The 17,170-nt window shown below is 42.5% G+C and overlaps 1 protein-coding gene across 2 annotated transcripts; it reads right to left on the bottom strand.

Moving 5' to 3' along the window:
• Positions 1-751: 751 nt before the first annotated feature.
• On the bottom strand, positions 752-16,741 carry rpl9 (ribosomal protein L9). Of its 2 annotated transcripts, XM_078399777.1 has the most exons (8): positions 16,694-16,716; positions 13,758-13,804; positions 13,551-13,666; positions 9,527-9,622; positions 8,848-8,980; positions 5,995-6,075; positions 3,807-3,929; positions 752-928 (listed from the first exon to the last, which is right to left on the bottom strand). In XM_078399777.1, exons 2-7 carry the CDS (start codon positions 13,801-13,803, stop codon positions 3,817-3,819), a joined length of 585 nt encoding a protein of 194 aa, XP_078255903.1. In that variant the 5' UTR covers position 13,804; positions 16,694-16,716; the 3' UTR covers positions 752-928; positions 3,807-3,816. The 2 variants fall into 2 exon arrangements, with proteins under 2 accessions (XP_078255903.1, XP_078255913.1); XM_078399787.1 differs by lacking the exon at positions 3,807-3,929 and having other exon boundaries at positions 16,694-16,741.
• Between the last annotated feature and the right edge of the window lie 429 nt (positions 16,742-17,170).

Raw genomic sequence — 17,170 nt, 5'->3', positions numbered from 1 at the left:
AATAAAGACAATAACATCAAAGCTGCGTTATACAGGATAAACAATTCAGAATTTGACCTGCAAATGGGGAGACAAGCCACAAGCTAAAGAACAGAAAGAGTGTGTAGGAAGGAACTGCAAATGTTGGTTTACACCGAAGATAGACACAAAATGCTGCAGTAACTCAGCAGGATAGGCAGCATCTACAGACAGAAGTAATAGGTGACGTTTTGGGTTGAGACCCTTCTTCAAATTGTGTCAGGGGAGAGGGAGACACAGAGATAAAGTGCAAGGTGTGAAAACGAGACTTCAAAGGAGATGGTGATCAAGCAAAATGTAGAATTGCTATCTCGGAGAAGGTGACAACAAAGCATACAGAGATAAAATGTAATCAGTGGGACAGTCAGTCTGGTCAGATAACTAGGAAGGGGGGGGATGGAGAGAGGGAGGGAAAGCAAGGGTTAATTGAAGGCAGAGAAGTCAATATTCATACTGCTGGGATGTAAGCACAAGTGAAATATGAGGTGATGTTCCTCCAATTTGCACTGGGCCTCACTCTGACAGTGGAGGAAACCCAGGACAGAAATGTCAGTATGGGAAATGGGAGGGGGAGTTAGTGTTTAGCAATCGGATCAGAAGGATCCTTGTATGGGGTAAAGACAGCTCTCGTTCCATATTCAATTGATGTTGGTGGCACTCAAACATTGGTTATGTAAACAGTCAGTCAAAGATTGAAAAAGGGCTGCAAATCAAAAAAGGCAACAAGACAATCTTCAGGTATTAAAATTTAATTCAACTGTTATAACCAGCCTTTATATTTGCAAATTGTTCAGTATCAAGTGTTATTCACTCTGTGGTAGAACTGTGCCTTTGTCGCTCACATAGATGCCATCCAGGAATTTACGAATATCCTTCTTCTTTACCGTTGTTGCTTGCTGAATGAGTGCAGCTGAAGACAGAAACAAGGTATTACACTTCTACATGCACCAGGGCAAAACAGCACAGCGACATTTTAACTATCATTTTTAACCACACCCATCTTTATTTACAACTGATACCATTGAATTCTATATTGTCACACTTAATGTTACGTGAGGATCAAGCCAACATTCAACTTTACTCATTTTTACACCACCTCACCCATTCTCATCGTTTCATGAGAAGCTTTAAAGTGCAAACTGTTTTGTGATCACACTCTACACCTCCATCCCCACCAGGAAGGTCTTAAAGCCCTCCGTTTCTTTCTCGACCGCAGAACCAACCAATTTCCGTCCACTAATACTCTCCTTTGCCTAGCAGAGCTGGTCCTTACCCTCAACAACTTTTCCTTAGACTCCTCCCACTTCCTCCAAACACAAGGCGTTGTTATGGGCACTCGCATGGGCCCCAGCTATGCCTCTTTGTAGGGGCATAAGAATCACAGTTCCAGGCGTACACTGGCCCAATCCCCGAACTCTACCTCCGCTATATTGACGACTGCGTCGGTGCTGCCTCCTGGACCCATGCAGAACTCACTGACTTCATCCACTTCACGACTAATTTCCAACCTGCACTCAAATTCACTTGGACTATCTACATCTCCCTACCATTTCCGGATCTCACCGTCTCCATCACAGGAGACAGACTATTGACCGACAACTACTACAAACCTACTGACTCCCACAGCTATCCAGACTACACTTCTTCCCACCCTGCTTCCTGTAAAGACTCTATCCCCTACTCCAAATTCCTCCGTCTACGTCGCATCTGCGCCCAGGATGAAGTTTTCCACACTAGATCATCGGCGATGTCCTCATTCTTTCGGAAATGGGGGTTCGTTCCCCTCTTCCATTATAAATGAGGATCTCACTAGGGTCTCCTCGATATCCCGCAGCTCCGCTCTTGTTTCCCCTCCCCCCATTCACAACAAGGATAGAGTCCTCCTTGTCCTCACCTTCCACCCCATCAGCCGTCACATTCAGCACATAATCCTCCAACATTTTTACCACCTCCAACGGGATCCCACTACTGGCCACATCTTCCCATCACCACCCCTTTCTGCTTTCCGCAGATACTGTTCCCTCCTCAACTCCATGGTCCACTCGTCCCTTCCCACCCAAACCACCCCCTCCCCAGGTAGTTTCCCCTGCAACTGCAGGAGATGCAATGCCTGTGCCTTTACCTCCCCCCTCGACTCCATCCAAGGACCCCGACAGTCTTTCCAGGTGAGGCAGAAGTTCACTTGCACCTCCTCCAACCTCATCTACTGTATCTGCTGTTCCAGGTGTCAGCTTCTGTACATCGGCTTGACCAAACGCAGGCTCGGTGATCGTTTCCCAGAACACCTCCGCTCAGCCCGCCTTAACCTACCTGATCTCCCGGTTGCTCAGCACTTCAACTCCCACACCCTTTCCCAATCTGACCTTTCTGTCCTGGGCCTCCTCCATTGTCAGAGTGAGGCCCAGCGCAAATTGGAGGAACAGCACCTCATATTTCGCTTGGGTTGCTTACACCCCAGCGGTATGAACATTGACCTTGCTAACTTCAAATAGCCCTTGCTTTCCCTCTCTTTGTATCCCCTCCCCTTCCCAGTTCTTCCACCAGTCTTACTGTCTCCGACTACATTCTATCTTTGTCCTGCCCACTCGCCGACATCAGTATGAGGCAGGGTCTCAACCCGAAATGTCTCCCATTCCTTCTCTCCAGATGCTGCCTGTCCCGCTGAGTTACTCCAGCATTTTGTGTACCTTCGATTTAAACTAGCATCTGCAGTTCTTTCCATCACAAAAGTGTTCGTTGAAAGACTATTTTTGTTGCAGTTGACAATTTGCAAATAGACAAATGATTTGTAAAGACAATATTGGACAAGGATACAATATTTCAACATAAAGTCCCCTACCAACATCAGAGCGGAGAATTTTTTAATGTACTGGGTTTTGATGACCAGAAAAAACCTTATGCTTTAAATAGTAAATCAAGATTCACTGAGAGGGTAACACATCTATAGAATTCACGTCAGAGGGTCATTTAAGCTAAACTACTGTCAGTATTTTAAGATGGATAATTTTCTAGCAGAGGTATTAGGGAGAGAGAAAAAAAAATCAGCTATTGGAATTGATAATCAGCTGTAATGGCACTGAATGGCAGAAAAGGCTCAAAGAGACAAATGGCCTACCCTTATTTTAATTTTTGATTTATCTTACACATTTCAAGAGTAATTCCCTTGAACATTCTTTACACTGAAATGTTCCTTATTGGCTTCAAATAAAGATAATATAGAATCCATGGAATCTACCTAGATACAAAGCAGTACAAAAGCAGATGAAATACTACTAAACTACATTCAACTGAAATTCATAAATGCTTACTTTTGCAAGTGACAATTTTCCAATACATTTTGGCAAAAGACTGTTTCATAGCATTAAAAAAAAACTTTCATCAAGAATTTGTATAGCACAACACTCCAGCTGAAAATGATTTAGGAGGTCGAGAACAAGGTTTTCTTTTGTCAGTTCTGAAAGACTGGCTTTGATTTGGCCTAAAAATCAAGGTGTGAAAATTTTAGCAATTCCCCTCAAGACTCCACATTGATATCCCCACTGCAAGATCAAGTTATGACAGCGTGCATACAAACCTTTGAAGCAACAAGAATTCATAAAGTGCTTTTGTTACTACCTGGCCCCTTGCACCAATTTGCTTTTTAATGTATCTCACAGCTTTGTTATTTCACAATAACTACTGGGAAAAAAATCTCACCAACACGTATACATGACATTTAGTTGTTGTAGCTGCTTCACACAAACCCTATGCGTCTGCTCCAGTGGAGAAGACACAAGCCACTTTCTAACCTTTAATCCATTATGCATAAGATGACGCCTCAACAACTGCACCCTTCTCAGAGACGTAAATACCATCCAAGAACTTTCGAATATCCTTGTTTTTGACTGTTGTTGCCTGTTGGATCAGGGCAGCTAGAAGATAAATAATTCATGCAGGAAAATTAACCAAAAAGAGGCATCATGCATAGCGAAACTAAAAGGGAAACTGAAAGCACCATGTCAAATCATATTGCAGCAGCACATAACACTTAAATTGCCAATAAAACATATGTGGTTTTATAATGATCAGCAACTTAAGGGTTGAACTAATTAAAGCAATTTTAAAATTAATCCAGTTGCGAAAGCAAATCTTAAACTGATTTGAATTTTTCACAATTTTGCTGAAAATTAAACATTCAGAAAAGAGCGAGAGAACATTCACATAGTAAAGTAGTGGCATATTACTTTCAGCAATCAAAATCTAGTGTGATTTAAAGGTTTGGAAAGGAGGGATACAGAACTAAAGAAGGAAACTAATTCTAATTCCTGCCATTTCCATCAACATATGAATCCCATTAACAAAATGCAATGGAATTTGCTGTCTAATGGAAATGACAGGGAAAGCAAATTACACAATAATTATGGTGCATGAAGAGAAACTATGCAAAGCACTGACTGATGTTCCATCAGACTGATAGTGTTTGGGAGGAGGGCTGGATGGAGGGAGGACAAAGAATAAGTATGTTTCTCCGAGTTATGCAAACTAGTTACACTGTCACTCATAGGTTGGGAAGGTACATTAGTTAAAACAGGAATTTCCCAGAGAATGACCTAAACTAAAACTAAGGTTGATATAAGAAAATCACAAGAACTGCAAAGGAGGATTTAAAGTCAAATCTATTTGGAGAAACAAAACAGCAGCAAAAGACTGCACAGGAGACTACAACTGTTCAAACTACGATAAAAGCTACACTAAAGTCATGATCAAAGTGGTACAGACAGCCAAAGTCCAGGATATTTCAACTTTGAAACTATTGGTTCTAAAACCAGTTTTAAAACCAACTTCAGCTGCAGAGTTTACCAGGCAAAATCATCACCGTTACACCTACATCATTCAGTTCCACAGGGTTTCTGGAAGGTAGGAATGCAAATCACTGTAGTAATAAAACTAGATTCATGAGGAATGAGGATTAGAATGCATCAAAACACACAACCACATCGATTGAATAGACTGAAGGGTCTCGACCTGAAACGTCACCCATTCCTTCTCTCCTGAGATGCTGCCTGACCTGCTGAGTTACTCCAGCATTTTGTGAATAAATACCTTTGATTTGTACCAGCATCTGCAGTTATTTTCTTACACTATCATATCTGACATGCTCTCTTTTAAAGGTTATAGCAGAGAAACTAAACAGATTAACTCTGAAGAGGGGCAAATAAACTGCTGTCCTTAACCCAAGGATGGTACTTTAGATTTTTTAGATTTAGAGATACAGCGCAGAAACAGGCCCTTCTGCCCACCGGGTCCGCGCCGCCCAGCGATCCCCGCACACACTAACACTATCCTACACCCACTAGGGACAATTTTTACATTTGCCCAGCCAATTAACCTACAAACCTGTACATCTTTGGAGTGTGGGAGGAAACCGAAGATCTCGGAGAAAGCCCATGCAGGTCACGGGGAGAACGTACAAACTCCGTACAGTACAGCACCCTTAGTCAGGATCGCGGGTGCTGTACTGTACTGTACGGAGTTCTACCGACCAAGGTAGAGTGTTTGAAAAGCGCTATATAAATGTAATGCATTATTATTATTATTATTAAGGTAATGGCGATGAAGTATGTTTGTTGAAGTTACACCAGCATTTAAGTTCAGAAAAGTGATTGAAAATAACAAGGCACTGGAGGCTCTGGTGTATTTGGCTAGACATTTTCCAGCTTTTTAAGATTCCAAACATTAACTGTAAGGCTAAAAAATATTACAATCGGATACAACCACAAATCCAAGAGAGATAAAGCACAAGGTATCACTTAAAAACGCTTTCTATATAAATCCTGTACTGCAGACATCCTTTCATGCATGAAAAATTATGCACACATTGCACAGGTCCGGTAATATCTAGCTTATAAATGGTTGTACAAATTAGACATACATTTTCAATTCTAGTCAAAAGTTGAAGGTACCATACCAAGCCCCAGTTGAAGGTACCATACTAACCAGAGTTTGACACCAGTTCAATATCATTTCCCTCAAGAACAAGCTCATCTTTCTGGGCCTGGGAAACGATACATGAAACACCTGACACAGGAAAGAAAGAACAATGAATTCAGCTGCAATGAAGCTCTATCCTATTAAACATGTCCCTTGCAAGGTGTGACATAGAATCAGGAGATGTTGAATCAGTATGGATAGAAATGAGAAATTGTAAGGGTAAAAAGACCCTAATGGGAGTTATCTATAGGCCCCCAAACAGTAGCCTCGACATAGGGTGCAAGTTGAATCAGGAGATAAAATTGGCGTGTCAAAAATGTAATGCTACTGTGGTTATGGGAGATTTCAACATGCAGGTAGACTGGGAAAATCAGGTTGGAAATGGACCCCAGGAAAGAGAGTTTGTAGAGTGCCTTCGAGATGGATTCTTAGAACAGCTTGTACTGGAGCCTACCAGGGAGAAGGCAATTCTGGATTTAGTGTTGTGTAATGATCCTGATCTGATAAGGGGACTAGAGGTAAAAGAGCCATTAGGAGGCAGTGATCACAACATGATAAGTTTTACTCTGCAAATGGAAAGGCAGAAGGGAAAATTGGAAGTGTCGGTATTACAGTATAGCAAAGGGGATTACAGAGGCATGAGGCGGGAGCTGGCCAAAATTGATTGGAAGGAGGCCCTAGCAGGGAAGACGGTAGAACAGCAATGGCAGGTATTCCTGGGAATAATGCAGAGGTTGCAGGATCAATTTATTCCAAAGAGGTGGAAAGACTCTAAGGGGAGTAAGAGACACCTGTGGCTGACGAGGGAAGTCAGGGACAGCATAAAAATTAAGGAGAGGAAGTATAACATAGCAAAGAAGAGTGGGAAGACAGAGGATTGGGACTCTTTTAAAGAGCAACAAAAGTTAACTAAAAAGGCAATACGGGGAGAAAAGATGAGGTACGAGGGTAAACTAGCCAATAATATAAAGGAGGATAGCAAAAGTTTTTTTAGGTACGTGAAGAGGAAAAAAATAGTCAAGGCAAATGTGGGTCCCTTGAAGACAGAAGCAGGGGAATTTATTATGGGGAACAAAGAAATGGCAGACGAGTTAAACCGTTACTTTGGATCTGTCTTCACTGAGGAAGATACACACAATCTCCCAAATGTTCTAGGGGCCGGAGAACCTAGGGTGATGGAGGAACTGAAGGAAATCCACATTAGGCAGGAAATGGTTTTGGGTAGACTGATGGGACTGAAGGCTGATAAATCCCCAGGGCCTGATGGTCTGCATCCCAGAGTACTTAAGGAGGTGGCTCTAGAAATAGTGGAAGCATTGGAGATCATTTTTCAATGTTCTATAGATTCAGGATCAGTTCCTGTGGATTGGAGGATAGCAAATGTTATCCCACTTTTTAAGAAAGGAGGGAGAGAGAAAACGGGGAATTATAGACCAGTTAGTCTGACATCAGTGGTGGGGAAGATGCTGGAGTCAATTATAAAAGACGAAATTGCTGAGCATTTGGATAGCAGTAACGGGATCATTCCGAGTCAGCATGGATTTACGAAGGGGAAATCATGCTTGACAAATCTACTGGAATTTTTTGAGGATGTAACTAGGAAAATTGACAAGGGAGAGTCAGTGGATGTGGTGTACCTCGACTTTCAGAAAGCCTTCGACAAGGTCCCACATAGGAGATTAGTGGGCAAAATTAGGGCACATGGTATTGGGGGTAGGGTACTGACATGGATAGAAAATTGGTTGACAGACAGAAAGCAAAGAGTGGGGATAAATGGGTCCCTTTCGGAATGGCAGGCAGTGACCAGTGGGGTACCGCAAGGTTCGGTGCTGGGACCCCAGCTATTTACGATATACATTAATGACTTAGACGAAGGGATTAAAAGTACCATTAGCAAATTTGCAGATGATACTAAGTTGGGGGGTAGTGTGAATTGTGAGGAAGATGCAATAAGGCTGCAGGGTGACTTGGACAGGTTGTGTGAGTGGGCGGATACATGGCAGATGCAGTTTAATGTAGATAAGTGTGAGGTTATTCACTTTGGAAGTAAGAATAGAAAGGCAGATTATTATCTGAATGGTGTCAAGTTAGGAGGAGGGGGAGTTCAACGAGATCTGGGTGTCCTAGTGCATCAGTCAATGAAAGGAAGCATGCAGGTACAGCAGGCAGTGAAGAAAGCCAATGGAATGTTGGCCTTCGTAACAAGAGGAGTTGAGTATAGGAGCAAAGAGGTCCTTCTACAGTTGTACCGGGCCCTGGTGAGACCGCACCTGGAGTACTGTGTGCAGTTTTGGTCTCCAAATTTGAGGAAGGATATTCTTGCTATGGAGGGCGTGCAGCGTAGGTTCACTAGGTTAATTCCCGGAATGGCGGGACTGTCGTATGTTGAAAGGCTGGAGCGATTGGGCTTGTATACACTGGAATTTAGAAGGATGAGGGGGGATCTTATTGAAACATATAAGATAATTAGGGGATTGGACACATTAGAGGCAGATAACATGTTCCCAATGTTAGGGGAGTCCAGAACAAGGGGCCACAGTTTGAGAATAAGGGGTAGGCCATTTAGAACGGAGATGAGGAAGAACTTTTTCAGTCAGAGGGTGGTGAAGGTGTGGAATTCTCTGCCTCAGAAGGCAGTGGAGGCCAGTTCGTTGGATGCTTTCAAGAGAGAGCTGGATAGAGCTCTTGAGGATAGCGGAGTGAGGGGGTATGGGGAGAAGGCAGGAACGGGGTACTGATTGAGTGATCAGCCATGATCGCATTGAATGGCGGTGCTGGCTCGAAGGGCTGAATGGCCTACTCCTGCACCTATTGTCTATTGTCTATTGTCTATTTACAGATTTAAAATGTTGAACTCACCGGGCTTCATACGGACTCTACGAATAAACTTCTCTCCCAAGAAGTTTCGGATCTCTACCAGAGATCCCGTCTCTTGAACAACCACATTGATAGGGAAATGAGCATACACAGACCTCATCTTGTAACGGAAACCCTAATTTTGGAAAATTGGATAAAAGTTAAATACATTTTTTGGTTGAAATTTGAAGTTAACAATAAAATGAAATGGCTTGAATTGGACAAGCTGAACAAAAAAAGTATGTCTAAATTTAACATTAATGAATTATTAATCAAGCAATGACTATTCAGCATAATGATATTATCCCATCTGAAATATTTGGTGAGATGATTTCTGAATTTTTTGAAGGAGGTGACCTGCACAATTAGAGTAAGAAACATTGAAGGCAATAAGTTTCCATCATCAGAACTTTTAAACCGATTTATCCATACAAATTATCTATGCTAATTTCCAATCATCAACTGTTGTTGAAAGCACACAGTGGTTGCATTGATATTAGTAATTGTGCCCAACAAATGAAGATAGAAAAAAGCCATTTTTATCAGTGGTGGGTGCAGCACAATTAACCGCTGAATTACAATTTGGGTAAAGAAGAAAACTCAGTGCATTATTAACTGCACACTACATAGGAATCAACTTCAGTACAAGAAGTAGCTTGTTCATTTTTAATTGATCACTTACTAAAGTGACGCCCTTAATCATGTTCTGGACATGACTGCAGATTGTCCGTACTGTTGCTAGTTCCTTCCTGTTACCCCACCATTTGTCAACTCGAAGCTTAAAAATAAAAACAATCACCTTACTTATGACGTTGTAAATGCATCACATTTTATTGATTTTTGGACTACCCAGATAATAAAAAATGCACCACAGAAATATACATTCTAGTTAAATGTTTCACGGAAATACTGAAAATAAATGCTTCGGCAACATGCAATATTGAGATCAATATACGTTAAGATTGATATTCTGAATACTCAAATTCCCAAACTGCAGAATTGGCAGTAATAGGTTACAGTTTTACAGAATAAATACATAAAAAATCAGAAAACGTCACATAAACTAGAAGTTTTCAGCCCTGATATAATTTGGTAAATGGAAGATTACAGAGACATTGCGGTTTCCATCATTATCAAAAAATTTGACTCGATTAATATTGATGCAAGACACCAAAATAAAACAAGCAATAAAAGGAAATGGCACGTTTCCAGGAGTCAAAATACAGAACTTAATTTCTTCTTGCTCAATGGTGCCATAGCAATTTAAAATTGGATACCACAGATCTGACAATAAAGAGACCGTAACGTTTTATAAAAATAATAGTCGGTCATGGCCTCCTCTTCCCTCTACAATCTGGCAAGAAGTACAGAAGTTTGAAAAAGCATATCTCTAGATTCAGGAACCGTTTTTTCCCCAGTTGTTATTAGGCAACCAAACCGTCCTCTCTTCAGCTAGAGTAGACCTGCCATCTACCTTATTGAAGACCTTCGAACGATTTTTAATCAGACATTATCTTGCACTAAATGTTGAACCTTTTATCTGTATACTGTGGATGGCTTGATTGCAATCATGTATAGTCTTTCATTGACTGGATAGCACATACAAGTTTTTCACTGCACCTCATTGCACAAGATAATAATAAACTAAACTTATGACTATCTTGAATCCTCAATAGTGATAGTTTGGAAACAGGCCCTTCAGCCCAACTTGCCCACACCGGCCAACATGTCCCAGCTACACTAGTTCCACCTATCTGCGTTTTGGTCCAAATCCCTCCAAACCTGTCCTATCCATGTACTGTTTCTCAAACTGTTTCTTAAACATTGGGATAGTCCCAGCCTCAACTACCTCCTCTGGCAGCTTGTTCCATAGACCCACAACCCATTGTGTGAAAAGGTTACCCCTCAGATTCCAAATAAATCTTTTCCCCTTCACCTTTAACCTATGTTCTCTGGTCCTCGATTCACCTACCTGCGTAAGAGACTGTGCATCTACCCGATCTATTCCTCTCATGATCTTAACAACTCTATAAGATCACCCATCATCCTCCTGCTCTCCAAGGAATAGAGTCCTAGCCTACTCAATCTCTCACACCTTCTAGACCTGGCAACACCCTTGTAAATCTTCTCTGTCCCCTTTCAGACTTGACAAATTCTTTCTTATAACAAGGTGCCCAGAACTGAACACAATACTCTAAATGCAATCTCACCAACATATCTCTAAACTAAACAAAGTCATATGATGAATATTCAATTGATTTATTTTTGTTGTATTTTAAATTAATACAGTAGTTTTAAGTGATTCAATTACAGATTAAAACATTGTTATTTACAAAGATAGGGAGACTGAGGAGGTTTACAAGAATGATCCCAGGAATGAGTAGGTTAACCTATGATGAGCGTTTGTCAGCACTGGGCCTGTACTCGCTGGAGTTTAGAATAATAAGGGGGGGGGATGGAAACCTCATTGAAACATACAGAATAATGAAAGGCTTGGATAGAGTAGATGTGAAGAAGATGTTTCCACTAATGGGAGAGTCTAGGACGAGAGGTCATGGTCTCAGAATTAAAGGACAGTCTTTTAGGAAGGAGACGAGGAGAATTTTCTTTAGTCAGAGGGTGGTGAATCTATGGAATTCTTTGCCACAGAAGGCTGTGTGGCCAAGTCAGTGGATACGACTCGACCTTCAAAGAAACATGCACCTGCTCTCCTAGATCCCTCTGCTCTACCACACTCCCCAGAGCCCTACCATTCACTGTGTAGGTCCTGCCCAGGTTCGACTTCCCAAAATGCAACACCTTACATTTCTCTGTATTAAATTCCATCAACCATCCCACCTGGCCAATCGATCAAGATTGCAATTTTTCTTCATATTAGAACCATCTTCACTATCTGCAAAACTACCCACTTTTATACCATAAGCAAACGTGCTAATCTTGCCTTGTATGTTCTCATCCAAATCATTAATGTAGATGACAAACAGTAACGGGCCCAGCACCTGAGGCACACCACTAGTCATAGGCCTCCAGTCCAAGAAGCAACCTTCTGCCATCACCCTCTGCTTCCTTCCATGAAGCCAATTTGCTATCCATTCAGCTATCTCTCCTCGGATCCCGTGCGATCTAACCTTCCAGAGCAGCCTACCATACGGAACCTTGTCGAATGCTTTCCTGAAATCCATGTACAGGTCTGCCCTCATCTACCTTTTTGGTCACGTCTTAAAAATACTTAATCACATTTGTGAGACACGACTACCCATGTACAAAACCATGCTGACTATCCCTAATCAGCCCATGTCCAGCCAAATCCCTGTATATCCTATCCCTCAGCATAGTCTAATCCTTTCCAGCTACAGATGTTAAACTCACTGGCCTATAGTTCCCACAGCCTTTCTTGAATAGAGGCACATTTGCCACCCTCCAGTCTTCCGGCACCTCTCCTGTACTTAAAGATGATTCGTAAATTTCAATCAGGGCTCCCGTAATTTCCTCCCTAGTTTCCCACAATGTTCTCGGATACATCTGATCTAAAAGGAAACAAATGTTCATTCAATCTACTCTAATTAAACAACCTTTTAGCTGCTGTCAGACCAGCACTACTTTTATCCGCCACGCAAATATCTATAGATGAAAGTGCAAGCTTTGGGTGCTTCCATTTAAAACTAAACAGCTAGAGAAAGCCTGGATAATTGCCCTTGTCCACAACACCAAGCTCCTACGAGACAGTGAGATATTTTCTACCTCTTCTGCCTCAACTGTACTTCAGTTTCATACTGGTATCCAATACATTCCCATTAAAAACTCAAAATCAATTTCCAGCCTTTTAACACAGTTTGCATCACCAATTTACATTTAAATTTCATATTAATATTTCAATCAACTGCCCTGGATAAAATATTACCCTATCTATGCCCTTCAATGTGCAAACCTCTATATAGAATACAATATGAGCAGGTATTTAACATTGTCTGAGGGTTTGAGTCCCCAAAGTGTGCAATAAGCACTGAATGTCATTGAAGATTACATGCTCAAACCGGTTTATGCAATGAATCAGGATAATCCCGCAGCAACATTAACAAAGTGAAGGAAAAGGCACAAAGCATTGGAGTAGTTCAACAAGTCAGGCAGTGTCTCTGGAGAACATGGATAGGCGACATCCCAACTCCAAACAACGCATATCCACGTTCTCCTGTGGTGCTGCCTGACCCGGCAGTTACTCCAGTGCTCTCTCATTTCTGGTAAACCAGTCTCTGTTTAATTTATTTTAGTTTAGAGATACAGGGCGGAAACTGGCCCGTTTGGCCCACCAGTCCGCACCGACCAGCGATCCCCGCACAGTAACACTATCCTATACCCACTAGGGACAATTTTTACATTTACCAAGCCAATTAACCTACATACCTGTACGTCTTTGGAGTGTGGAAGGAAACCGAAGATCTCGGAGAAAACCCATGCAGGTCACGGGGAGAACGTACAAACTCCGTACAGCTAGCACCCGTAGTCGGGATCGAATCCGGGTCTCCGGCGCTGTATTCGCTATAAGGCAGCAACTCTACTGCTGCCGTGCCACCCACTCTGCTGTTCCTTGTATCTACATTTAAAGTGCTACGTGAGATTTATCTGCTTAAATCATGCAGATTTATTCCTGATTGATATATTCTCATCAATGCTTCCATTAAAATATTTTAGGGAACGATGCTTCTTACCTTCTTCTTCTTGACACCAAGGAGGCTGAGCTCCAAGTTGATGTGATTAAATTCCCTTCGCAATGTTCCTCGGGGCCCCTTTACAATGACGGTGCGGCCTTTCAAGGACACAGAGACTGTAAATAAGATAATGCCAGTTATTTTCAAAGTAGTGTCTGCAATTATATAAAACTTTTGTAACAGAATGTTAAATGAAAGTAACTGTACCATTGACAGGGATATCAACAATCTGGCTGCTGAGAATGGTCTTCATTCTGAAAAAACAAGAAAGCTTGAATTAAGGTATGAAAAGCAATAAAAACGTGGATTAAGGTATGAAAAGCAACAAAAACAGTAAACTCAAAAAGGGCCTCAAAAAAGCAAAATGAAAAAAACGTATTTGTCACAACCCTTTAAATCTGAATGGAATGTTCTGGATTCAAAAAGGGAGAGAAAGGAGATAAATAGACTAAAATGAGATTCTGAAGGAGCCTGAAGAATGGTTCCAACCTGAAAAGCCTCCCATCCTTTTTCTCCAGATGCTGCCTGACCTGCTGATTTACTCCAGCACTTTGTATCTATCTTCTAAAGGGTCTTGGCAGGTGGATGTGGAAAGAATATTTTCTCTTGAGCGAGAATCTATAGTGGCAGGTTGAGGGGAAGGTTTAAAGATGATTGACACAAGAGGCAAAGATGGCTGGTAGCAGGGTCAAGGAGTCAAATGGCCAAATCCTGCTCCTAAATTAGTGTGCTGTATTATTCAGAACTACCATTGTTTAGATGAAATGTTAAATCAAGACTTCCGCTGATATTTAATCCTTCCTATTCTCAAACTTCAGAGCTGGCAACATTTCATTAAAATTAAGTAGCATAACAGTTTTAGTATGGGAAAATCATCATCATTGGTCCAAAAATGCTCACCAAATCCACCCAAAACTTCATCCTCAACATTGATGGTCTCCCAGTATCCACCTCACCTCACATCCGGAATCTTGGAATCATCCTAGATCAAACCCTCTCCTTCGACAAACACATCAAACACATCACAAAGACAGCCTTCTTCCACCTCAAAAACATTGCCCGTCTCCGTCCATCCCTCTCCTCCACAGCTGCAGAAACCCTCATCCACGCCTTCATCACCTCCCGTCTGGACTACTGCAACAGCCTCCTCTATGGCACACCCTCAAAAATCATCAATAAACTTCAATACATTCAAAACTCCGCTGCCCGTCTACTCACACACACCTCGATCCGTGACCATATCACCCCCGTCCTTTATAAACTCCACTGGCTCCCCATCCCCCAGAGAATCCAGTACAAAATCCTCCTCATAACCTACAAAGCCCTCCATAACCTGGCCCCATCCTACCTGACCGACCTCCTCCACAGGCACACTCCCACCTGCACCCCTCCGCTCTGCCGCTGCCAATCTCCTATCCCCCCACATCCGGACTAAACTCAGATCCTGGGGGGACAGGGCTTTCTCCATCGCTGCTCCCACCCTATGGAACTCACTACCCCAAACCGTTAGACTCCCCCACTCACCACATTCAAAACATCGCTGAAGTCTCACCTGTTCAGTACTGCCTTCAACCACTGAAGGTCACCTCACCTTCTGTCTCCTTTCTCTGTTAATTTATTTATTTATCTATTTATTCATTTCCCCTATGTTCTCAAAATCTCTGTAAAGCGTCTTTGAGTATATGAAAAGCGCTATATAAATAAAATGTATTATTATTATTATTATTAAAAGTTTATATAGCTATTTTACATACATCACAGCCCCAAATAAAAATGAATTGACAGCCACATAACCTGTTTTAATATATCATACAATATAATATTGGCCAAGATACTCAAAAGCTGTTCTTCACAATAGTGCCACCGAATCTTTTATATCCATCCAAGATCAGATCTGAAATGTCAGATCTGAAAGGCGGCACAAAATAATCCAGCACTTCAATACCTGGAAGATTAACCCAAATTTCATTATCACGTCTTCACACAGAGAACCTTAGCAACCTCAGAGCTAAACACCAACAATCGTATGGAAAAAAAGTGCTGCAGCAACTTCATAGTGGATCAGGCATCATATCATATCATATCATATCATATATATACAGCCGGAAACAGGCCTTTTTGGCCCTCCAAGTCCGTGCCGCCCAGCGATCCCCGTACATTAACACTATCCTACACCCACTAGGGACAATTTTTACATTTACCCAGCCAATTAACCTACATACCTGTACGTCATCTGGGGAGGGAATGGACATTTCAGGTTGGACCTTTCTCCAAATTGATGGGGTGGAAGAGCAAGCGTATTTACCCATTGAACATTATCACTAACATCTGGATTCAATGTTTTTTTTAGTAAAACCAAATGAACACTATCACCAAAATTCAGGAGTAGGTCACTCAAGAAACTGGTGACTATTTTCTTATAAATGACATTTCAAAAAACATTTTATTGTCTGGAAGGCCCAGCAATGTGATTGCGACGGGCTCTTCATAAGCTTTCTGCCTGGCACGATTTTTTCAAACCATCGTCTTATATTTGAAGCAATTATACCCCATCTCAAGTTTCCTGAAACACAGATTTCCCCAGTGTCACTGGGACCTGTTGAAAAGTTCAGATCCCGTGAGGTGGGAGACAGAGGGCGCCTGCGAGCTTTGCCCGGACTGTGCTGTGGCTGAGGAAGGTGTGAGGACCACTTGCAGTGGAGATATGCAGTGCACTTGCACTTAGGCCTTTCCAGCCGGCTGGGAACAGCCCAGCCGCCGGGGTGGGTTATCTGCACCCACCAGCGGGTGGGACACCCGCACAGCGCGGCTTCCCGGACACTCATGGACAGGACAGGTTTGGAGGGGTATGGACCAAGCGCAGGCAGGAGGGACTATTACAGCTGGGACATGTTGGCCGGTGTGGACAAATTGGGCCGAAGGGTCTGTTTCCACACTGTATCACTCTACCACTCTTGGACCGGACAGGCGACAGCGCTCCGCCGCAAAACACACATCAGATAAAACAAATGCGGCAATATCGGCCGTCCCCGCACGGGAAGGCGATACACTCTCCATTAGCGGCGATCCCGGGTCCGGAGACCGTGGGATACGCCCGATGGAGGAGGATTCCGCCGCGGCCTCCCCGCCACCCGCTCCCTCACCTCGAACAAGATGGAGGAAAAGGAATTACGAGCACTTCCGCCCGCAGTTGAAGGGGACGTTCAGCGTCATCGTGACGTCATGGCGCAGAGCGTCTCACCCACCCCCCACCCACTGTCGTATGTACTGACAAGGGAACAGTGCGATACTTGCTTGCAGCAGCATAACAGACCCATGAACACAATATACATGGATAATATATAATAAACAAAATTCAATGGCCCCAAAGGTGCAAAAAACTACAACAAATCCATTTCATCCATTCTGCTTCTGAGTATTTTGTTTTCCTCTATCGGGCATTCATTTGTCTTGTTTGCCTTGACTAAACCTATTACCACTCCTGAATCAGAGGCATGATACATCACTTCTCTTGATGTAGAGGTATGTGCAGGAATTCAATTTTGCCAATCTTTGGAGGGGCATTGCTGCAGGAATTTACCGTGAAAGGGTACACGTTATGCTGCCTAGTCTGAAACTTT

Source organism: Rhinoraja longicauda, chromosome 1 (genome assembly GCF_053455715.1).
Source record: "Rhinoraja longicauda isolate Sanriku21f chromosome 1, sRhiLon1.1, whole genome shotgun sequence".
Lineage (NCBI taxonomy): Eukaryota > Metazoa > Chordata > Chondrichthyes > Rajiformes > Arhynchobatidae > Rhinoraja > Rhinoraja longicauda.
This window is presented reverse-complemented; position numbering and strand designations above follow the sequence as displayed.

What these genes read in the sequence shown, in the direction of transcription:
- rpl9 (XM_078399777.1), bottom strand. Translation starts at nt 13,803, where the DNA reads ATGAAGACCATTCTCAGCAGCCAGATTGTTGATATCCCTGTCAATG. An exon ending in TGATTAAGGGCGTCACTTTA is followed by an intron (nt 8,981 to 9,526) that starts GTAAGTGATCAA and finishes TTCCAAAATTAG; the next exon opens with GGTTTCCGTTACAAGATGAG. An exon ending in TAGAGTCCGTATGAAGCCCG is followed by an intron (nt 6,076 to 8,847) that starts GTGAGTTCAACA and finishes TTCCTGTGTCAG; the next exon opens with GTGTTTCATGTATCGTTTCC.